This window comes from Xenopus laevis, chromosome 1L (assembly GCF_017654675.1).
Source record: "Xenopus laevis strain J_2021 chromosome 1L, Xenopus_laevis_v10.1, whole genome shotgun sequence".
Lineage (NCBI taxonomy): Eukaryota > Metazoa > Chordata > Amphibia > Anura > Pipidae > Xenopus > Xenopus laevis.
The window spans coordinates 200,780,787-200,804,896 of record NC_054371.1 but is presented as its reverse complement, the minus strand read 5'-3'; the positions used below and the strand labels follow the sequence as shown (position 1 = coordinate 200,804,896).

The following is a 24,110-nucleotide window of genomic DNA, read 5'->3' as shown; positions in this document are numbered from 1 at the left end:
GGCAAAAGTGCAAATTATCCAGATCTAGTGCTGCCATCTCCCCAGCAAATATTGATGAAGGTTGAGGATGATAATGAGGATGCTTGCGTCTTGTAAGCTCTTTCATTACTGTGGATTGGTATTGCTAACACTGGATCATTCCAGACAGGTAAGTCCATGGCTGTCAATAGATCTCACGAGAGGGAAAAGAGAGGCGGAGATCTCACGAGAGGGAGGGGAGGACAGTAGATCTAATGAGAGGGAGGAGATCTCATGAGGGGGAGGGGAGGAGATCTAATGAGAGGGAGGAGATCTCACGAGGGGGAGGGGAGGACAGTAGATCTAATGAGAGGGAGGAGATCTGACGAGGGGGAGGGGAGGAGATCTGACGAAGGGGTGGGGAGGAGCTCTCACGAGGGGGAGGGGAGGAGCTCTCACGAGGGGAGGGGAGGAGAGTAGATCTAACGAGAGAGAGGATATCTCACGAAGGGGAGGGGAGGAGATCTCGCGAGGGGGAGGGGAGGAGATCTCACGAGGGGGAGGGGAGGAGATCTCACTAGAGGGAGGGGCAGAAAGTAGATCTAATGAGAGGGAGGAGATCTCACGAGGGGGAGGGGAGGACAGTAGATCTAATGAGAGGGAGGAGATCTCACGAGGGGGAGGGGAGGAGAGTAGATCTCACAAAGGGGTGGGGAGGAGATCTCATGAAGGGGAGGGGAGGAGCTCTCACGAGGGGGAGGGGAGGAGATCTCACGAGGGGGAGGGGATCTCACGAGGGGGAGGAGATCTCACGAAGGGGAGGGGAGGAGATCTCACGAGGGGGAGGGGAAGAGATATCACGAGGGGGAGGAGATCTCACGAGGAGGAGGGGAGTAGATCTCAGTTTGGGAGTTCCTCATTGGCTTCCACTTATGAAATACAGCATTTCTTGACCTCAGTGTTATTCCCATTGGAGCTGTCTTCTCTGAAGTTTTCTGTTGGGAAAAAAGCAAAGACCATTGTTCTTATTGCTACAAGTTATTGGTGGGAAAACTTAAAAGGGCATTTCATATTTAAATGAACTAGTAGTATAATGCAGGGAGTGGCATTTTATTTATTTTTAATAGTTTGAGTTATCTGCCTTTTTCTACTGATTCTTTCCAGCTTTCAAACCAAAAGCTCTGCAAAGCTACAAATGTATTATTGTATTACTCTTTCTATTCAGGCACTCTCCTACCAATATTCCAGTCTCTTATTCAAATCAATGCATGGTTGTTAGGGTAATGTGGACCCTAGCAACCAGATTGTGGAGATTGCAAACTGGAAGAGCTGCTGAAAAAAGCTAAATAACTCCAAAACCACAAATAAGAATAATCGAAAACCAATTGCAAATTCTCAGAATATCACTACCTCATACTAAAAGTAAACTCAAACGAACAACCTCTTAAAAGGGCATGTAAAGGCAAAAAAACTAAATCCCATTTTTACTTTATTTAATGAAAAAGAAACCTATCTCCAATATACTTAATTAATTACTAATTAATACTAATAAAAAAATGTGTACCGTTTTTATAAGAAACCTGACTGTATGCAGTGAAATTCTCCCTTCATTTGCTGCTGTGGATAGGAATTGTCAGACAGTCCCTAACTGCTGAGCAGGGAAACAATCATACTTATGAACAGCAGGGGGAGCCCCCGCCTTACTTCCCAGCCATGCAGAACTCAAGCAGCTTTGTTTATGATGATCCCTAAGCAGCCCAGACCACACTGAGCACGTGCACAGTCTTGGTCTTGCAAAGATGTTTAACAAAGTTACAAGATGGTGACCCCCTGTAGCCAACTTTGAAAGCATAAATTATTTGTTTGATTAGGCTTGTGGTGCAGTAAGTTCATGTTTATATTTAGTATACAAAATACAGCATTTCTAGCCTTATTCTATTTTAGACTTTACATGCCCTTTAACACACTGTACAATTGCCGCTTTATTTTTTATTCACATTTTTGTTGGTTAATTTGGGAATGTAGTTGTTTACCGTATAGAAAAGAAATGGCAAAGCTCGGCAGCACACTCTGGCCTTTAGTAGAGTGAATGTTTGGTGCAGAGTACAACTACTGGCACAAGCATGCGCCCCTGAAACGTTACATTGGAATAAACACACAGGGGTTATCCCCCCCACTTGCGTCTGTGCCGTTGTGCTGGTATTTATTGCTCCACTGAATAAGAAAAACAAAGAGCTCTGATGTACTGGAAGTGGAACAGAGCAGCTCGTTCTCAATTTTTTCACTTGCCCAACTAAAAGCACTAAAAATAAACCCATTTCAATGCTCCCGTTTGTGTAACCGAGATAAGAGATGAAGACAAAATGGCCTCCTGTTGCAGGGCCATACTGTATATAATGTCTATATATAATGATGAATTACCAGCTGTCTGCTTATGTCCCATTTGTACCAGAACCTCATATAGAGCTTTAATAGGGTTTTCCTTGGCCAGTAGAACCCCATGGAGCCAGATCAACAGCAACCTGTGACAATGTTCTTTATAGCTTTCTTTTCCTAAGAATAAAAATGGGTGTTAGTATTTGTATCATTTTATTGTATTACATAGGGCAAAATGTTAGTCACCCACACTTGGTCCCATCAGCTCATCCAACCTGGCAGCCTAATTAGTTATTGACATGAATATGTATTTGTCCCAGGGACACACAGAAAGTGGGATCCCATGGTAATGTGCCAATGCAGGAGGGCTGGATCCCCTGTTCCCTGAGAAAACACGAGATTATACAACCCACCCAGTGTCTGAATTTGAGCACCAGATCTCAGGCCGTTCCCCTCAGCCTTTGGTGCATGTGCAGAAGGAACTGCTGTACTACAACTGTGCCAATGTTTGAGGATACCGTACCCCTCCTGGTGGGAGAGGGGATTTTTGGAAATGTTAATTTACCCTATAGGTGTAGGGGACTGGTAAATTGTTTTCCCATTTTATTGTGCCATCCCCTAAAGACTGGCCACTAAGGGGCCCCTTAGTTTAAAGAGGAGCTAGTCTCCTCTTCTTGGCTCAAATCATGACCTCTAGAGTTCCTTAGTTTATCCACAAGGTGGCAGTGTTTTATGATATTTATGTTGGAGCCCACAAGGTCTTTTTGGGGCTCCAGGGATTTTTGGCCAGATACTCCCTGACAATGGGAAGGGAATCAAGAGAGGAACCCTAGAATAATGCAGGATCTAGTGAGAGGTGAGCTATCTCCTGTTATAGGTCTTTTTGAGAGAGTCAGTTAAGCTCAGGGCTATTTAGCCAAGCATTATGAGCTCCACTAAGGAATTATATAGGTACTAGATTCCTGGTGGCAGTTGCCTAGTGAGGTCTTAGGGGCTAGTTCCCCCTGGGTGGAGCACTTTGTAGAATTTGTGCATACAGTATAAAAGTAGTACTGACTACATAATGTATGTACACCTGTCTTACTCACACATACTTGTAAGAAATTTGGGAAGGACTGGGCCTTGGAACATTTGTTCTTGGCTTATATAGATACTTGGGAGATGGGTGCATAGCCACTGAAGGAGGTTTATATACTCAGACATGCGGTCACTCTCTCTCTCTCTGGAGGGACAGACTGATCTTTCTCCCGGAGAGATGGACACACACATACATGAAACTCATACATTTCATATACACTTGCATACATATGCATTCATTATACAGATTTGCTGTAGGCGGTCATGGGTATGTTCGACTGTCTATTTGTATTAAGCATATCATTTGTAACAGTTCTACACAATAAAAATATTTATCACCTTGGTGAGTGGTAATTTATTCATAATACTTGCACAAAATAATATTACAGATATGAAAATTTCAAGAGAAGAGAAGTCTAAGTGAATTGTTGATCCCTCTCTGATACATTATATCTCGGATATACGGATTGTCCAATATTTGCAACCTATGTGATCTCCTTCATGGATTGTTCTCAATAACAAAGTTCTGGTTAAGTTACAAGAATCACTAGCACCAATTTCGGTTTACTAGCCGATAGCTGTAGTTGGGCTCATGTCTAGGAACAGAGAGTCTCATCTGGGGGCAGCATTCAGTAAGCCAAGGGTTTTGGGCAGCTTGGATAGTCCCATTTTACCATACTGTTACATAGACATTCAAGTGCCGCCCCTACAACTGCTGCCCTAGACACAGACCCCCCTAATATCTGGTAAATACAGCCCAGGTCCCACCAACAGCTTTCAGCTGAATTATATAATGAAAATACCTAAATGGTTTTGCTCAACGTACTGTAATTTGTGCCTTTAGATCAACTAACCCCTGTGGGGGGGGGGCATCTAAAATGCATCAATAATGTGCGTTTGTGGTTACCGTACCCGTCCACTGTTCCTCAATAGCTTTAATCTGAGCTTCCGTGAACTTCCAACCCTGAGCCATCTTTTTCCACTCATCTGGCTTGAGGTGCTTGTACGCCAAGTTCCAGAGAGCTGATCGGATCAGTCTGGTTTTGGATGAGTGGTCCTGCTTGAATGTTAGAATCTCCTCCTGTTCCTCCTGCTCAGTGTTGTCAATGAGCCCCTTAAGACAAAACAATAAGAGAAGATGTTTCTTCTTCAAGGAGAAGCAGAATAAATCATAATTCATTCAGCACAATTAGGAGAAAGAAGAACGGAGCATGCGTTATTGTACACAGACTAAGGATGGTTTAGGCAGAGACACACGCTCAGATTCGGGAAGATTAGTTGCCTGGCGAAAAATCTCCTCTTCTTCGGGGCGACTAATCTCCCTGAACTGCCTCCCGCCGGCTAGAATGTAAATCTCCGGTGGGATGGCACTCTGAGCACTTAGTTTTCCGAAGTCACCCGAAGTTGCCTCACAAGGAAACTTTGGAAAACAAAGCGTTAGAGTGCCATCCCGTTGGCGATTTACTTTCTAGCCGGCAGGAAGGCAGGGGAAGGCAGTTTGGGGAGATTAGTCGCCCCGAAGAAGAGGAGATTTGTCGCCAGGCGACTAATCTCCCCGAATCTGACCGTGTCTCTGCCCTTAGCCTTGCTTTCATTCATATCCTCCATACATGCAGTTGGGGGCCAAGTTAGGCAATAGTTAGGGAAAGGCAAGGGAAAGAAAGGCCTCATTTATTTAAAAAGGGTGCAAAAATCGCAGTGAAGCAGTTTTTCTGCCCTCACCTTTTTCCATGAGTAGTATCTCTCAGCTTTGATAATCATATCGACGATGAGGATGTGATTGCTCCGTGCAGCTGTGCCCAGGGGAGTTTTTCTTTGCTGTAGAGCGTTAAGCACCAGTGAAAATGTTTCTATGGCATCCAGCAATTTAATTCTATATAATGCACACATTTTACAGAAGTTTTGGTCCTCGTTAGAACCTTTATGATAAAGGTCTTAACAAGGACCAAAACTTCAGACTTCAGATTTGGATAGCCCTAATATTGGCATTCCATAAATGATATTTGCACCAGTGGTCTATGGGGCATGAACAGCCCCAGATTTGGCAGCTGGGATTCCTAAGGCCAAGCCCCCCATACTTCACTTGCTTCAGCTCCTCCCCCCACTTGTTTGTGCTCTGGTTTCAGGAGATTTGCCGGACATTTAAAGGAAAACTTTACCCTCAAAATGAATATTTAAGCAACAGATAGTTTAGATCATATTAAGTGGCATATAAAATAGATACAAGTTTGGCAAGATTCTTTAAGTAAATATTGTCCTTTTACATCTCTTGCCTTGAACCACCATTTCGTGATGGTCTGTGTGCTGCCTCAGAGATCACCTGACCAGAAATACTACAACTGTAACAGGAAGAAGTGTGGAAGCAATAGTCAGAACTCTTGTTAGGTCATGTGACCTAACAAGTATGGTTTGTTGGAAGTTTGTGTGCACCGTGAATCATATGATCCCAGGGCCCTTTTTTTTTTTTTTTTTAAATGGCAATTTTCTATTTAGGATTACCCATTGGCACATACTACTAAGTTACACAAGGTCATCAGAAGAATTGGGGGTCCTTCTAAACGTTGGGCTTATTTCACATTCACTTAAACCCAGTTTACAGGACAGGCATGCTCCCTAAAATGCCATTGATATTTTAAATAATGTGCTAACCTTACGGAGGTGCGTTATAGTTGCAATAGCAGAGGGACAGCTTTATAAATAAGCCCCACTATTCTTATGGGAGATGTGCCAGCAAAACGTTGCCCTTTAATATCTAGCGCTCACTAGTGTTGCCACTACAGAATATTAATATTACCTTATCAGTGATTGTGAGATCACATCCTGCTATGAGAAGCTTCTCCACCAGGTCCGTGTTTTTGTATTCAGCTGCCAGATGCAGGGGGGTCTGTTGCCTCTGCGGTTAAAGGGCATGTAAAGGCAAAAAAATAAAATGCCATTTTTAACTTTCTTTAATGAAAAAGAAACCTATCTCCAATATACTTTAATTAAAAAATGTGTACCGTTTTTATAAGAAACCTGACTGTATGCAGTGAAATTCTCCCTTCATTTACTGCTGTGGATAGGAATTGTCAGATGGTCCCTAACTGCTGAGCAGGGAAACAATCATACTTATGAACAGCAGGGGGAGCCCACGACTTACTTCCCAACCATGCAGAACTCAAGCAGCTTTGTTTATGACAATTTCTAAGCAGCCCAGACCACACTGAGCATGTGCACAGTCTTAGTCTTGCAAAGATGTTTAACAAAGTTACAAGATGGTGACCCCCTGTGGCCAACTTTGAAAGCATAAATTATTTGTTTGATTAGGCTTGTGGTGCAGTAACTTCAAGTTTATATTTAGTATATATATTTATATTCAGTATATAAAATACAGAATTTCTAACATTATTCTATTTAAAACTTTACATGCCCTTTAAGTAGAAGAGAAGCATTATTGTTAATTTAATAGAACCACCTTAAAAGGAAATTTAAACCTTCTGTGCCCTTTTGCAATTTACATAATTTATCTAGTCTTCAATGTATTAACAGTTTGTACACTGCTAACGTGATTAATTTGAAACAGTGCCACCTGCTGTTTATTTCAGCCGACAGGACACAGACAGTAGGAAATTAAGTAAGTGAATAAAGGAAAGTCTTGTTATGGTACCGCAGCTTTTTGAACTATTCGTCATAAACGGACATGAAGGCAGAGGCAATAAGGCACTTACCGTGTTTGTAGCGTTAATATCGTATTTTTTCTCTAGCAGAATGTCAATGGTTTTCATGTGATTATTTAAGAGTGCGAGGTGGAAGGGATTATTTCTCTCCTGTAAAGATGTAGATCAGTGTCAGATCACATGACTCTCCCCAGTTCTACCCACTCATATTGCAGTCAATTCATCGCTTTAAATAACCGCCATTAATACCAGCTGTAAACTGTCAGTTCTACTCTACATCCCAGCTCTCATATTTACAGGCAGTGTGCCATGTGTATCCAAAGTTCATACTATTAAAATTAGGTCTGGGAGTGAATGTTTTTTGTTTTTTAAAAAAACCACATGAAACAAAGACATAGATGAAGTAAGAATCCAGTGGTCTCTTTACTCTTCTACTATCTGCCTAATCACTTTATACTTTCTAATTTCCTCTGTCCTAGAATGGAATAGCCTTTAAAGTATAGGTAAACCTTTAAAATAAGTGAATATAAAATTGATGCGGGGGCTATTCTAAGAACTTTTGCAATGTACATTCATTATTTATTTATTTTTATTTCCAAGATATTAAGGGATACATGTACTGTTAAAATGAATGGATTTTGTTATAACAGCATCACCTGCTGGTTATTTTCCCACCAGACTGACCACCAAGTAGTCAAGGAAGTTGTCAGGAGAAAGAAAAAGGGCTTGTCTTGGTGTTATTTTGGTTAGGAAAGATTTTAAAGGTTTCTATTTTTTTTTCTAACCAGAAGAACGGCAAACCAGCCCCCTTTTCTTTCTCCTTACAACTTCCTTGACTACTTGGTGGTAAGACTGGTCAGAAAATGATCAACAGGTGGCGCTGTTATAACAATTTATTCATATTAACAGTACATGTATCCTTTAATATCTTGGAATTAAAAATAAATTAATGACTGTACATTGCAAAAGAACTTAGAATATCCGCCTCATCCATTTTATAACATGGATACTGTCATGGGAAATGAATCAGTTGATAGTGCTGCTCCAGCAGAATTCTGCACTGAAATCCATTTCTCAAAAGTGCAAACAGATTTTTTTATATTCAATTTTGAAATCTGACATGGGGCTAGACATATTGTCAATTTCCCAGCTGCCCCAAGTCATGTGACTTGTGCTCTGATAAACTTCACTCTTTACTGCAAGTTGGAGTGATATCACCCCCTCCCTTCCCCCCCCCCAGCAGCCAAACAAAAGAATAATGGGAAGGTAACCAGATAACAGCTCCCTAACACAAGATAACAGCTGCCTGGTAGATCTAAGAACAACACTCAATAGTAAAAACCCATGTCTCACTGAGACACATTCAGTTAAGGTGGCCATACATGGATAGATCCGCTCGTTTGGCGATGTCGCCAAACGAGCGGATCTCCCTCCGATATGCCCACCTTGAGGTGGGCAATATCGGGGCAGATCCGATCGTGGGCCCTAGGGCCCAACGATCGGATCCTAGCATTCGGCAAACGGGCAGTCGGATCACGGGACCGCATCAACGAACAGATGCGGCCGCGATCCGACAGGATTTTCTGTCCCATCCCATCCAATCGAGATCTGGCCGACTTTCGGCCAGATCTCGATCGGGGAAGCCCGTCGGGGGCCCCCATACACGGGCCAATAAGCTGCCGACACAGTCTGTCGGCAGCTTTTATCGGCCCGTGTATGGCCACCTTTACATTGAGAAGGAAAAACAGCAGCCTGCCAGAAAGCATCTCTCTCCTAAAGTGCAGGCACAAGTCACATGACCAGGGGCAGCTGGGAAATTGACAAAATGTCTAGCCCCATGTCAGATTTAAAAATTGAATATAAAAAAATCTGTTTGCTCTTTTGAGAAATGGATTTCAGTACAGAATTCTGCTAGAGTAGCATTATTAACTGATGCATTTTGAAAAAAAAGATTTACTTTGGGGTTATTAATGTAAAAGTGCCACAGAATATATTGTAGCTATATAAATGAAGTATAATAATAAGTAGATCATGCTGACATCACGTGAAGGTGCACTCCCAAACATCATGGTGCCATCATCTTTAACATAGTGGACATTCAGAGCTGTTCCAAATGAGACGGCCTCTCCCACCGACCGCCACATTAGGGTTCCTCACTGCCTACTCTTGGACATTTTTGACAATATTTAAAAACAATAAGAGAGTCATCTATCTGGCCTCAACTTCTGGAGGAAGCTTGGAAATGCTTCTGGCTATACTTGAAGTCAAGGCTTCTGCAACTTTTTGGATAAGATATACTTGAAGTAACTTTGTGATGAATGGCCAAGCACCCAGTCATTCGGGTCCCATGCGTCAGTGCATTCATAGCGCAAAGGCTATATGAAGTTGTCCAGTTACTGGTCACTAACTAAAACTATGTCCCACTTTAAAAGTCAGTGTTGCGGCCAACACACAATCTTCTACCATGGGGCTATTGGTTATGTTGTAGGAAAGTTACTCATGCAAGATGACTATTGAATAGGGAGTTTCTGTGCATAGGGGACATTATTACACAACTAGACATTAAGCCCGTTAAATTAACATGCACTAGAACGGGCCGCCAGAGACGGTCCGTGGGGCACATGCACAGTAGCGCAATCCCACGGACACAGGGACTGGACGCAGAGACACTTCAACTTTATTATATAGGATAGGCTGTGGGGTTTTGCACACAACACATTTCATTGCTGCAATTTACCAAGAAGAACAGGAAGGTGACAAGACCAGGGTAAATCTCTCCAGTACATGCCCCCAGAAATGATATGTTTCTCCTACTGTATTGGTAGCTTTCTCTTGCATGTAATTGGGCAAACAACTATGTAAAAATTGAATTATTCCATAAACTTATACAGGTATGGGATCAGTTATCCATAACCCATTATCCAGAAAGTTAAAGGGAAAGCCATCTCCCATTTAGACTTCTCTTTAATATAATTCACATTTTTAAAAAATTATTTCCTTTTTTCTGTAATAACAGTAGCTTGTATTTAATCCTTCTTATAGGCAAAAGAAACCCATTAGGTTTCATCAATGTTTAAATGATTTTAAGTCGACTTAAAGGAGAACTAACCCCCCCCAAAAGTCCCCACAGCCATCAAATGAGCCCCCTCCCCGCAGAGTCTATTTCAATAAACAACACCTCTAAAAAAGTTAATCTCTACAAGCAGAAATGCGCAGCGGAGCTAGCGGTTGCCATCTTCTGAATCTTCCTGTTCATTCCGATTGGTTTCGCGACACGGAGCTTGCGGTTCAAGATACTCCGGAATTAGGCAACAAGCTCTGTGTCGCCAAACTGATCAGAAAAGAACGTGAAGATTCAGAAGATGGCACCTGCTAGCGCTGCAAGTCCACAGTATTCTGGATAACAGATCCGATACCTGTATTGGATACAAAGCCCAGATTTTCATTGTCAACTCTCATCAATCCCCAACAAAACACAAAACTTGCCTCCTGTCATATAAATATTGCAGTCATGCCGATAGACATCAAACCACTCTCTAAAGCTGGCCATAGTCGCAAAGATACAATTGTACGAATCATTGTACGATCAGACTCCCCCATCTCCCCACCAGCCACTAACCATTCAGATAAAGTAGAAAAGAACAGATCAGCCGATGTTCTGCCCCTGACAGCAATTGTACGAAAGTTATGTCCGACATTTAGTTAGTGACAGTCTCCCACTGAAAATCGATTGGCAATACATGCAGAGATATTATTGGCAGCCGACAGAAATCTTTGAACCTGTCCGATCAACCAAACGACCAATTTCCGCCGGACGAAAAACATCGGGACTCTCCACCCACGGTCCGATAATCGTACGAATCCTCGATTCGTACGATCAGATCTTTGCGTCTATGGCCGGCAAAGGCCCAGACACAGTATCGGCTTTCACAACCGCCCTTTTTTTTAAACTTCCAAATGAAAGTCTATTTAAAGAAAAAGAGAATTGGATTCTTCCAATACAGATCTGTACTTACATCAGCCTTGGGGGTGGACTCAATCCCATTGTTTAGGAGAAAGCTGACAAAGGAGGTGTAGCCATTCTGTGCTGCAATGTGCAATGCACCATAACCATCCTTCAAACAGAATCAAAATGGAATTAACTCAATTTCATATCTACTTATGAATACTTTATGTATATTTATACAGCTCTTTTTAAAGCAGAGCTGGTGCATACATACATTCGTTGCAGTGTTAATATTGCTTCCTCTATTCAGTAGTAATTCTGCGCAACCCATGTGCCCTCCTTCAGCTGCCAGGTAGAACGGGGTCGCCCCACTCTAATTTATTATGAAGGAAATAGAATAAACATTTGACAGCATTTTATCGCATGGTAACAATTGCTCTTCATCTTAATTCAAGAAAGATAATCACTGTGCCATTATTTTTGTGGGAATATTATTCACAATAATCAGCCTTGTATCCACTTATGCTATATATCTCCTGACACTTGGGTTTATCTGACTTTGTGGGATAAAACTACAGCTATTGTTTGTAGGGGGGGCAGAGGCATAAATCCCCCTGAATGGTGGTTACCACAGCCCATGCTAGTTGAGAGCTATAGTTCAGCTGGCACTACAGGTATAGGATCTGTTATCTGGAAACCCGTTATCCCAAAAGCTGTAATTACAGAAAGGCTGTCTTCCATAGACTCCATTTTATCCCAAAAAAATTCAAATTTTTAAAAATGTATTTCCTTTTTCTTTGTAATAATAAAACAGTAGCTTGTACTTGATCCTAACTAGGATATAATTAATCCGTATTGGAGGCAAAACCAGCCTATTGGGTGTATTTAATGTTTAAATGATTTCTAGTAAACTTAAGGTATGAAGATCCAAATTACGGAAAGATCCATTATCTGGAAAGCCCCAAGTCCCGAGGATTGTGGACAACAGCTCCCATATCTGTCCTACAAATTCACTTTAGTCTACATGCCAATAGCCACTGTCTCTTCTTTTCGATGCCATAGTGCAGATTAGCTGCTAATGACTTACTTTATCACTTCCTCTTAGTTTTTTTGGTAGTTTTTTGTATGAGGAGTTTGTACACCAGTTAGGGCCACTCAATATAGCCAAACAAAACCCTTGATCCTCATTTCACACCAAAGACCCAAAAGGTGGCAATGAAAAATAAAAAACAAAAATCTCTTATCTTGCTGCTTCCTTTTAAAAATAATATCAAAATATCAATGTTTATACCTTGAAAAGCCATTTACAGCATACCTCAACATTTTGGAAATAAAAAGAAGGACAAAAAAGTCGGCCAATGAAGCAAATTTTTTTTGACCACACGCATTTTTGTGGTGAGGGACTGCGGATTGAGCTGTCAAAAGAGGGACTGTCCCTCTAAAAACGGGACAGTTGGGAGGTATGCTTACAGTATATACCATAACAACTGGAGAGGACAATTCAGTCAAATCTCATGGAAATCAGAATTTCCCTTCTTATGATTTTTTAGCATTTGCAAACAATCACATTTGCTGTTTATACTGTAATTGGCTGAAAGTTTAAAGCATTGCAGAATTAGCTACAATAATTACGTCATTTCGATCTATAGTCAGAGCTAAAATGGAATATGCCAGCTCCCGCACTCTCCCTCTCAGCTGAGCCCCGGGCAGGAATGGAAACCACATTTCTTCTGCAATAGAATTTGCCAAGTAGAGACTGGTCCCATAAAATAAATTTTACTTGTGTTTTAGGACCTTCAAAATCAAAACTGGACTGTCCCTGTACCAGGGGTAGGCAAGATTAAAAAAGGAGGTTGTAGGCAGAATTCCTAGTTGGGAACCATAGAGCACCCCTACACTATGGTTCAGACTGGGGGGGCCCATTTACTTAGCTCGAGTGAAGGAATAGAATAAAAAATACTTCAAATTTCGAATGGTCAAATATGGCTACTTCGACCATTGAATAGGCTACTTCGACCTTCGACTTTGAATCGAACAATTCGAACTAAAAATCGTTCGACTATTCGACCATTCGATAGTCGATGTACTGTCTCTTTAAAAAAATACTTCGACCCCCTAGTTCGCCACCTAAAACCTACCGAGGCCAATGTTAGCCTATGGGGAAGGTCCCCATAGGCTTCCTAACAATTTTCTGATCGAACGATTATTCCTTCGATCGTAGGAATATCGCTAAATCCTTCGACTTAAAGTCGAAAGATTTACATTCGACCCTATGTAAATCTGCCCCTTAAAGTCATGACTACAAGGTATTTTGGAAAAAGTTTGAAATATTGCCTGTAGGTTCATCTCAGCAAGGTGTGTGTGACTTACCTCATTTGGCTCATCTATTTCACTTTCTGTCCATGTTTCCAGAAGAGTCTCCACTACACTGCTATGCCCATTCTTTGAAGCCAAGTGAAGGGCTGTGTTACCCTCCTGTGAAAGACAAAAAGGAGAATGACCAACAGAATGTTCAATGTTAGAGTAATAAAGAGCATTAAAGACCATCCAGCATTACGTGGGAAAACCTTCACTATGGTGAGCACAACACAGCAACATCTATACACACATAGTGCAGACTGCTTGTCTATACCTTACACATAAACCACATAAAACTTGTCTATAAGTCACTGCCTCTCAGTGTTGTTTTCATTGGAGAGACATCTTAGTGGTAGAAAATAATAGCAGGGGTGTTCCTCAGGAATCAAATCACCATTGGGCAATAATCCTACAACCAAAACCTTTTTTGAAAACCATTAAATCTAAAACTTTGAGAACGTTGCTCTCAGTTGTAGTAACAGACTGGTTGCTATAGGTTATTGGACCTAGAGAACTTATTGTGTGAGTTGTTGGATAACCCAATGGCTGGAGGGTTGGCAGCAGACTGAGAACCTGTGCAGTCTGTGCTGCTCCAAAGCGCCTGGGATAAGCAGATAATCCCAAAGGCAGTTTCCCAAAAGAGTTTGGAACAGGTATGGGACCTGTTATTCAGAATTCTCAGGAGCTGGGGTTTTCCAGATAAGGCATCTTTCTGTAATTTGGATCTCCATACTTGGTAACTCTACTAAAAAAATATTTAAAAATTAAATAACATAGGATAGTTTTGCCCCATATAAGGATTAATTATATATTAGATGGGATCAAGTACAAGGTGTTGTATTGTTGTTACAGAGAAAAAAGTAAATCTCTTACATCCATATTCAGGTAAATGACCCAAACAATCAGGAAATTGTGTGTTTTCAAGTAGAAAATAATTTCCTTCAGTGCCGAAAGGAATAGATTGTGCTGCCATTAAATACCATCAACTCAACATCATTAAGATCTTTACAAGGCAAAATATTACTTTAGGCCACCATCCACCCAGATACCTACATGTCTTCCAAAAAAATGTATTTGGATGTGTAACTGGCTAGTTACCAGTCTTTATGATGTGTCTAATAAGTCTTTTGGGCACAGTGACCTATTTTAATGGTTTTGCATATAGCAATAACAAGAGAACAATGAATGATTCATTTCTGTTCTAAGTTGCCTTGAAATGTGTTATCTTGCCCTATAAAAGCCTTTATTTTCTTCAGCAATCCTCTTCGGTTTCCTTATGTTCCCAACCCCTTACTGTTTTCCTTGGGGATAATGGTTCACATGACAGTTTATCTGCACAGCAAAAAATACAATCATTTTCTCCAGTTGCCTTCTCTTATACAGTGGGAATCAATTGGGCACATGACAAACTAGTGGAATACGGTCATCGGTATAAAGATTATATGTGCGCAGGTTCGTGTAAAAGAATTAACAAGGAGAACATTGCTGTGGCTATAATAAACACAGTCTCAGTCATATTTCAAAATATATTCTAAAATGCCAGCCATTCCATAAGAGATATATAAACTTAAGCCACATTAACCGCGAGTCATACCTTGTCTTTTTCCAAAGTAAATAGTTCCAGCTCAATGAGCTTAGTAATCATGTCGATATGTCCTTTTTCAGCAGCCAAATGGAATGGTTTTCTCTTCCTCTGTAATATAAAAAGAAGAAAATATTGATGTTGGATCTGAATTCAGTAATATTATATTGATAATCTATGTCTCTGCTGAGAGATGAAGGGAATCAAATGGGGCTTTGATGAACAAAAACATAGGCTGTGATTAAGCAACATCTGCAAAGCTCTACATAACTATTGTATATATTATAAACAAACTACTGGATAGGTGCACTCAGAAAACAATGGAAATGCCTAGGTACTGGAACATATATCTATATAGCAAAGAAATCCGCACTCATAGGTCTTTTGTGATGAAAAAAAAAGGGTTTATTCAACGTTTCGGCTCTTAGACTTGAGCCGTCATCAGGAAGATAGAGATATATATATAGAGATATAGAGATATAGAGATATAGAGATATAGAGATATAGAGATATAGAGATATAGAGATATAGAGATATAGAGATATAGAGATATAGAGATATAGAGATATATATATATATATATATATATATATATATAAAGCCAGGGTCGGACTGGGGGGCCCGGGGCCCACCGGGACTACTGTCCAGGGCCCCTTCCGACCACCCCCCGCCCCCTACTGCGACGCGCCAAGTGCGCGCACACAATGGCGCCGCTTGGCGCACCAGCGTGAAGGCGCCTGGCGCATGCGCAGAAGGCGCTGCGCTGATCGGCGCTGCGGGAGGAAAACTTTTTTAACGATATCTGGAGAGGTGTCTGGCCCGGCAGGGGCCCATTAAGGGTCGGGGCCCACCGGGTATTTTCCCGGTGTCCCGCCGGGCCAGTCCGACACTGTATATAGATTATATATATATATATATATATATATATATATATATATATATATATATATATAGAAATATATATATAGATATATATAGATATATATATATATATAGAAATATATATATAGATATATATATAGAAGTAACAAAAAGGGTCCGCACACACAGGGCTTGAGTGCCCTGTGTGTGCGGACCCTTTTTGTTACTTCCATACAATGTTTAACTGCTCCAGCACCTAGGCATCCATTTGTGCTCTGTGTGCACCGACCCTACGGCTTTTAGATATATATATATAGATAGATATATAGATATATATATATATATATATATATATATATATAGAATCTGTAGAAGGAGAGCTGTTGCCCTTGCGTGCAACAGCTCTCCTTCTACAGATTCTATATATATATATATATATATATATATATATATATATATATATATATATATATATTCTGTTGGCACCAGGGCATTACCTTCTTTTGAAGTGTGTGCAACAGTCTTACAACTTGTATATATATATATATATATATATATATATATATATATATATATATATATATGTGTATATATATAATTACACAAAAGCCATGAATATCCTGTAAATTATATCTTGTGATGTCATCAGTTATAAACGGTGCTTAATAAAGTCATTTGTCACATGTTTTACTAAAACTTGTGTATTATAGTAAATAAAGTACCCCTTGTTGAAAAATGAGGATATTAGAAGTAACTTTAGAGTTCCATGAACTGTATAAAAGTATGGTCATGGAACTCCTTGTGACTTATAATATCCTTATATTTTATATAATACACAAAAGCCATGAATATCTTGTAAATTATATCCTTATAAACGGTGAGTTCTGATGTCATCAGTTATAAACGGTGAGTTCTGATGTCATTTCTGTCACATGACTCACCGAAATTTGTGTATTATAATAAATAAAGTACCCCCAGTTGTAAAATATGAGGATATTAGAAGTTACCTTGGAGTTCCATGACCTGTATAAAAACACTCGGCCTTCGGCCTCGTGTTTTTATATGGTCATGAAACTCCTCGGTAACTTATAATATCCTTATATTTTACAAAAGGGGGTACTTTATTCACTATATATATATATCTTGACACACCCATTGACTTGCTGCTTCTTATTATACACAACAACCATAGACTCCAGAGAAAACTCAATGTACTCTTTACAATGCAATTGGCAAAGCAGCAAGACATTTCACTCCTTAGAGCTCACATGCTAAGCATTTATACTGTGTCCATAAGCAGTGGGAGTTGAGCTCTGTGCCGTGCAATGGATAATAATCTGATTGCCTTCTTTTTCTCTCTCTCCTCTATACTTCTGCATATATCCTCTGCACTCCAACATCCATCAAACTATCCTGAAATTGAAATCTCCTCTTCACTGCTCCCATCACCCTCTCTCAATCTAAGAACACTATCTTGTATTGTTAAATCTATTATCCTCTCTCATCCCATCAAACAATACACTGCTCGCACTGTCAAATCTAGGTCACACCTTGTCTCACTCTCATTATTACTGTTACTTGCAGCTGGGGACATCTCCCCAAACCCTGGTCCAACTCACTCATTTGTACCCTCACTTATTCCTACTCTCAGGCATTCAACAAGGTCTTTTCCAGTCTCTCAGACTTTACGCACTTCTAAAATTGCAAACCTAATTCACATAAAACCAGCACCCTCCCTGCCTTTCTCATGTGCCCTCTGGAATGCACGGTCAATCTGCAATAAACTAACAGCAGTCCATGACCTCTTTATAGCTAAATCCCTTCACCTTCTTGCAATCACTGAAACATGGCTCTCCCCCTCAGACACTGCTTCACCTGCTGCCCTCTGCTATGGAGGCTTCTCACTTACTCACACTCCTAGACCGGATGGCCGTCATGGAGGTGGGGTGGGATTTCTTCTCTCCCCCAAATGTAGGTTTCAAAATCTAACTACACTGACTTCTCTCTCCTTCACTTCTTTTGAAGTCCACAGCATACGTTTGTTTTCTCCAATCTCTCTGCGTGTTGCTGTCATATATCGCCCCCCAGGTCCCTACTCCACCTTCTTGGATCACTTTGCTGCCTGGCTTCCATACTTTCTCTCCAGTAAGACACCTGATCTCATTTTAGGGGACTTCAACATCCCCATTGACAACTCTGCTTCTGCTGCCACCTCTAAACTTCTCTCTCTAACAGCTTCTTTTGGTCTCTCTCAGTGGACCGACTCACCTACCCACATCGAGGGTCATGCTCTTGACCTTATATTCTGCCACTCATGCTGCCCATCCAACTTAATTAACTCTCCCTACCCTCTGTCTGACCATCATCTACTCTCCTTTCAGATACTGCTTTCACCTGCACCTTCACAACCATCTCTCTCTACCCACACGTACAGAAACCTTAATGCCTTTGAACCACAACAATTATCAACAGTATCAGCACAATCCATATCTCATATTAATACTCTCTCCTGTCCCAATATGGCAGCTTCTCTCTACAATGATGCCCTTTCAACAGCACTTGACTCCCTTGCACCTTCTACCACCCGTCACAGCCGGCCAGCTAAACCCCAACCCTGGCACACTAGTGTAACACGGTACCTCAGAAGATGTAGTAGATCAGCTGAGCGACGGTGGAGAAAGTCACGAACTGATCCTGACTTCATCCACTTCAAATTCATGCTCTCCTGCTATAACCGAGCTCTATCATTAGCCAAAGAACAATACTTCTCTTATCTAATATCTACTATGTCCTCCAAACCACAGCAGCTGTTTGCCACATTTAACTCACTCCTATGCCCCCCTCCACCTCCTCCACCTATTACTGTTACCGCCCAAGACCTTGCTCATTTCTTTAATGAAAAAATCGATCTCATTAGGCTGAGCATACCGTCCGACAACAATCTCAGACCAACGTGCAGTCCACTCACATCTACTTTGCACTCCTTCACCCCTGCAACTCTAGATGAAGTTAGCAAACTTCTAGCCAGCTCAAAACCCACCACCTGCTCCCTTGACCCCATACCCTCTCGCCTTCTCCACCCAATCTCTGATACACTCTCTCCTGCACTTACCCACCTATTCAATCTTTCACTCTCTACTGGTACCTTTCCATCATTATACAAACAAGCACTAATCACTCCTATCCTCAAAAAACCTTCCCTTGATCCCAGCTCTCCCACTAACTATCGACCGGTCTCCCTTCTTCCATTTGCATCCAAATTACTAGAAAGGCTTGTTTACAAACGCCTGATCCAGCATCTCACTTACAACTCCCTCCTCGACCCCTTGCAATCTGGCTTCCGCCCATCACACTCGACTGAAACTGCACTCACCAAAGTAACCAATGATCTTCTATTGGCAAAGTCTAAAGGTCATTATTCCATTCTAATCCTTCTAGATCTCTCTGCAGCCTTTGACACAGTTGATCACACACTTCTCCTTGACATTCTACACTCATCTGGCATTTGTGACACTGCTCTTTCATGGTTTACATCTTATCTGTCTGACCGTCTACAGTTTCCTTCTCTAACTCTACTTCTACTACTTTCCCACTCTCTGTTGGAGTTCCTCAAGGCTCTGTTCTTGGCCCCCTGCTGTTCTCGCTCTATACAACTTCACTAGGAAAACTCATTCAGTCATTTGGACTTCAGTATCACCTTTATGTTGATGACACCCAACTCTACTTGTCTACTCCTGATCTTTCTAATGCTGTCCTTTCCCAAGTCACAGACTGTCTCTCTGCTGTCTCCTCCTGGATGTCACAGCGCCACCTGAAACTGAACCTTTCTAAAACAGAACTCATTATATTTCCTCCAAGATCTTCCCCTGTCCCTCAGATATCACTCACCATAAACAACACCATCTTGCCGTATTCAACTGCGCAACATTGCTCGAATACGACCCTATCTCAGTTCAGAATCAACTAAAACACTGATTCAGTCTCTCATCATCTCCCGCCTTGATTACTGCAACTTACTCCTCACAGGTATTCCAACAAGTCACCTTTCACAACTCCAATCTATTCTAAACGCGGCCGCTAGACTCATTCATCTAGCTCGCCGCTCAACATCAGCTGCTCCCATATGTATGTCCCTTCACTGGCTCCCAATCTCTTCTAGAATCAAATTCAAATTACTTACACTCACATTCAAGGCCCTTAATAATGAAACCCCTCCCTATATTTCATCTCTAATCTCCAAATACTCTCCTTCACGAAACCTTTGCTCTGCTTCTGATCTTCGCCTCACTTCTCCTCTGGTCACTTCTGCCCATTCTCATCTACAAGACTTCTCTCGGGCTTCTGCTTTTCTCTGGAACTCTCTGCCACAAGCTGTCAGACTTTCTCCTTCCTTCCTAACTTTCAAGCGCTCCTTAAAGACCCATCTGTTTAAAGAGGCTTATTCGATGTACCTTAATTAATCATTGCTGTATCAAAAATGACAAAGTGTTTATATAATCCTAATGTCTCAATTGTACCCTAACCTTTTAGTTTGTAAACCCTATTGTACTCTGTAATCCTTGTCTGTTAGCCACCATTTATTCCCTGTTTGCTATAACTGCAGTAAAGCACTGCGTATCTTGACAGCGCTATATAAATAAATGATGATGATGATGATGATGATGATAATAAAACTGGTGCAGGTACTTTAGAGAATCTTGCACCCCCTAGTTATATTTCTTACACCTCCTGAATGAATAACCAGGCAAGAGGAACTCCCCAAATCCTGCCCAGTCTGTATGCTGCAAAAAGAGACGTGCAATTACAGGCCCGGACTGGCAATCTGTGGGTTCTGGCCAGTGTTTAGTGGGCTGGTGGGGGCTGTTTGGGCCTCTTTGTACCTGAAATGACAGGGCCTATTTTAACTTTCAGTCCAGACCTGGGTGCAAACCTTTGTGACAAGTACTAATCCTGGATGGAGCATTGTGGGGGAAAAAGCATGGTACAATATACAGTACAATTTTAAGGATCACAACAATCTCTTGCACATGCACATTTACTAGTAGTGATGTGGCTATAGATAGCCCTATGAAACAACACAATCAGTTCTTAGGCAATGTACACAAATCTATGGGCATTTCCAGAATACACTGTACAGTATGTTTTCATTACTACAACGGAGTGGCTTAAGGGGGACATTTGGTTTTTTGGGATTCTCTTATACTTACCCCCTATATTCGTGTCCACTCACAGTATTTTATTATTATGGAGTATTATTTACAGTTATATGAGGATGACGCTTGTAAGAAGGCAAAGTGTAGCCGTGCATTTCTGGGTTACTCAAAACACTTGCTCAAGTGGGTCAGACAGTTTTCTGTCGTCCCCAGTCAGCTTTTGTGCGATTATGGCAGCAACTGATTGGTCTAAACAATCTGCTGTAATGGGTTGCGGCCACACAAATGATCAAACAGTAAGGGGCATATTTATCAAGAGTCGAATTTCAAATTGAAAAAACGTAGATATTCTAATTCAAAAAGACCAACCGAAATTAGGTTTTCGATCTAATAGGTCCGTATTCGGCCGAATTCAAATCGAAGTAATACCGCATTCGATCGAATTTGCCCAAAGTCCACCAATTGGCTCCAGGTTCTTGGAGGTCCCCCACAAGGTAAAACAGCAATTCACAGTTTTTAGATGGCGAATGGTAGAAGTCGAATTTTTAAATAGACTGTACATAATAAATTTCAATATTCAAATCGAATTTGGACTATTCCCTAGTTGAAGTACACAAAAGTACACAAAAATAGCTCGAAATTCAATTTTTTTTCATTCGAAAATTCACCTCTACCTTTGATAAATCTGCCCCGAACAGCTGGAAACCGATGTGACCATCTTCTAATCCAGAGAAACAAAAGGTACCAGCCCCTAATAAACTTATTTTATCCCTTATCTCTTTCTAATGATGTGATTTTTTTCTACAACCCTCTTAAATCTCTCATTAGAAACGGAGGAAGATAATAGGTCAGGCTAATTACCTTTCAATAATCACCTGAAGGGCCCTACTCTGGATTCAGTCTCCTAGCTCTGTTAATATACATGTATACTAGGCAATGGTCCTGCTTTCTATTCTCAGGTCCCCCTTTCTAGCCCGATTATGGGGAACTATGCCGTTATAAGAGTAATAACCTGTAGTCTATGGAATCTAATTTACTCCATTACAACTTGCTGCAATGGACTAGAGCAGGGGTCCTCAACCTTTTTTAACCGTGAACCACATTCAAATGTAAAGAGAGTTGGGGAGCAACACAAACATGAAGTTCCTGGGGGTGCCAAATAAGGGCTGTGATTGGCTATTTGGCAGCCTACAGGAGGCTCTATTTGGCAGTACACCTGGTTTTTATGCAACCAAAACTTGCCTCTAAGGATGAATCCCATCACGTTTGGATTTGGCCAAATACAAAATGAATGCAACAACTCAAATTTAGTCTAATGCTGAACTGAATCCTGGATTTGGTGTATCCTCAATATAAACTGCTTTTATCATTTATTGTTCCCGGGACTGTATTTGGTTCCTTTGACTCTGGCACCCATAAATTCCTCTCCCCTCACCAATCACGGAAGTAGGGGTTACGCCACTTACCCTCAAGTCCGTTGCCAGAATTAGCCTCAAAAGTCTGGGGGGGGGATTTATTTTCGCTCTATATAGTCCATCCTAGACATGGGACCCTCTGGTCATATGTAGAATAAACAGACCTGGTTGTTCCTTTATTGCTTTGACTAGAGGTGTTGAACCTTGTACAGCTTTTGCAACTCAATTTTGCTTTAGGTAAATATGTTCTGTGAAACACAAAGCTCCTTGTTTTGTATTCTTAACTTCTGGTTTAGCTGGTTTGAGTTATACAGCCCTGATACAAACACTTGCCACACAACCCTGGGCTACTATGGCTAGCAGGATCTGTGTAGGAGCAGCTCATTTAGTTCTTATTAAAGCCATTCCGTATCACAGGGCCGCCATCAGGGGGGGACAGCGGGGACAAGCGTACCGGGCCCGGGCATGAAGGGGGGCCCGGCAGCGCTGCATTTCTTGAAGATCCGGGCCCCCCTTACGAGCGCCCGAGCCGTACGTCTTGCCTCTTGCGTGCAGAATGCGGAAGTGCCGAAAAGCCGAAGCCGATGCGCCGAAAAGACCCGAAGTCACGAAGCGCCGAAAAGACCCGAAGTCACGAAAACAGCCGAAATTGAAGTCCTGAAGCAGCGCAAAGACCCGAAGTCACGAAAGGAGGCGAAGTTGAAGTACTGAAGCCATGAGTTCAATCCTACTGAACACCAGTTTGTGTTTTTTTTTTTTTAATCCCCTGGCCACCAATGTATTATTTTAATATTCTATAGGCCCCTGCCACCAATCTTTTTTTTAAAACTTTTTTTTTGGGGCCCCAATTTTTTTTTTAACTCGTAAGGGGCCCCTTGCCACCATTGTATTTTTTTGTTTTGTTTTTTTTAAAAAAAATATTAATTTTCTTTTTGGTGGCCCCAAATTTTTTTAACTTGTAAGGGGGCCCCTGCCACCAGTTTTTTTTGGTTTTTTTCAAAAAAAAATTATTTTTTTTTCAAATTTTTTTTGGGGCCCCAATTTGTTTTTAACTTATAAGGGGGCCCCTGCCGCCAATGTTTTTTTTTTTTCAAATTTTTTTTTGGGGCCCCAATTTGTTTTTAACTTGTAAGGGGGCCCCTGCCACCAATGGTTTTTTTTTTTCAAAAAAAAATTAATTTTTTTTCAAATTTTTTTTTGGGGCCCCAATTTGTTTTTAACTTATAAGGGGGCCCCTGCCACCAATGTTTGTTTATTTTTTAGTTTTTTTAAATTTTTTTTTTTTTGGGGCCCCAATTTTTTATAAGGGGGCCCTGACCATCAATAGCTTTTTACAACTTGTGTGGGGGGGGGGTTACTTTTTTAGCACTGATGTCTGTGTGGTCTTTTAACTGCGATGTGGAGTGGGCGGAATATGGGGTGGAGCTTGGTCGTCAGTGTGGGCGGGGCCCAGGGGGCCCCAAAAATTTTGTTGTACGGGGCCCCGTGATTTCTAATGGCGGCCCTGCCGTATCATGTGGGTTTATAGACAGGGAGGGTCAAATACTACATGTAATATTTTGTGTTGCCACATTTCTGGCTTCACATTAGTCATATTTATTTCCAACACTCCAGGTTTCCAACACAACTAATTACATAGAGCAGGGAAGAATCCCATAGATAATAGGGCTTTAAATCAGGGTATGCCGGTCAGATGGCTCCTTTGTGTCATGAAACGGGAGGCAAGAA

General features: G+C 41.3%; 1 protein-coding gene across 4 annotated transcripts in view; it reads right to left on the bottom strand.

Moving 5' to 3' along the window:
* Positions 1-774: 774 nt before the first annotated feature.
* Positions 775-24,110, bottom strand: part of ankdd1b.L (ankyrin repeat and death domain containing 1B L homeolog) — a 39,850-nt gene continuing 16,514 nt past the window's right edge. For 3 of the 4 annotated variants that reach the window (XM_018265294.2, XM_018265307.2, XM_018265299.2), the window contains exons 6-15: positions 14,966-15,064; positions 13,384-13,488; positions 11,288-11,386; positions 11,084-11,182; positions 7,119-7,217; positions 6,206-6,304; positions 5,134-5,229; positions 4,324-4,525; positions 2,380-2,511; positions 775-953 (exon numbers count right to left, since the gene is read on the bottom strand). In XM_018265294.2, coding sequence (XP_018120783.1) covers positions 889-953; positions 2,380-2,511; positions 4,324-4,525; positions 5,134-5,229; positions 6,206-6,304; positions 7,119-7,217; positions 11,084-11,182; positions 11,288-11,386; positions 13,384-13,488; positions 14,966-15,064 — 1,095 coding nt within the window. In that variant the 3' untranslated portion in view covers positions 775-888. The remainder of the gene's footprint in view (positions 954-2,379; positions 2,512-4,323; positions 4,526-5,133; positions 5,230-6,205; positions 6,305-7,118; positions 7,218-11,083; positions 11,183-11,287; positions 11,387-13,383; positions 13,489-14,965; positions 15,065-24,110) is intronic. The other variant, XM_041568891.1, reaches the window with a different exon arrangement.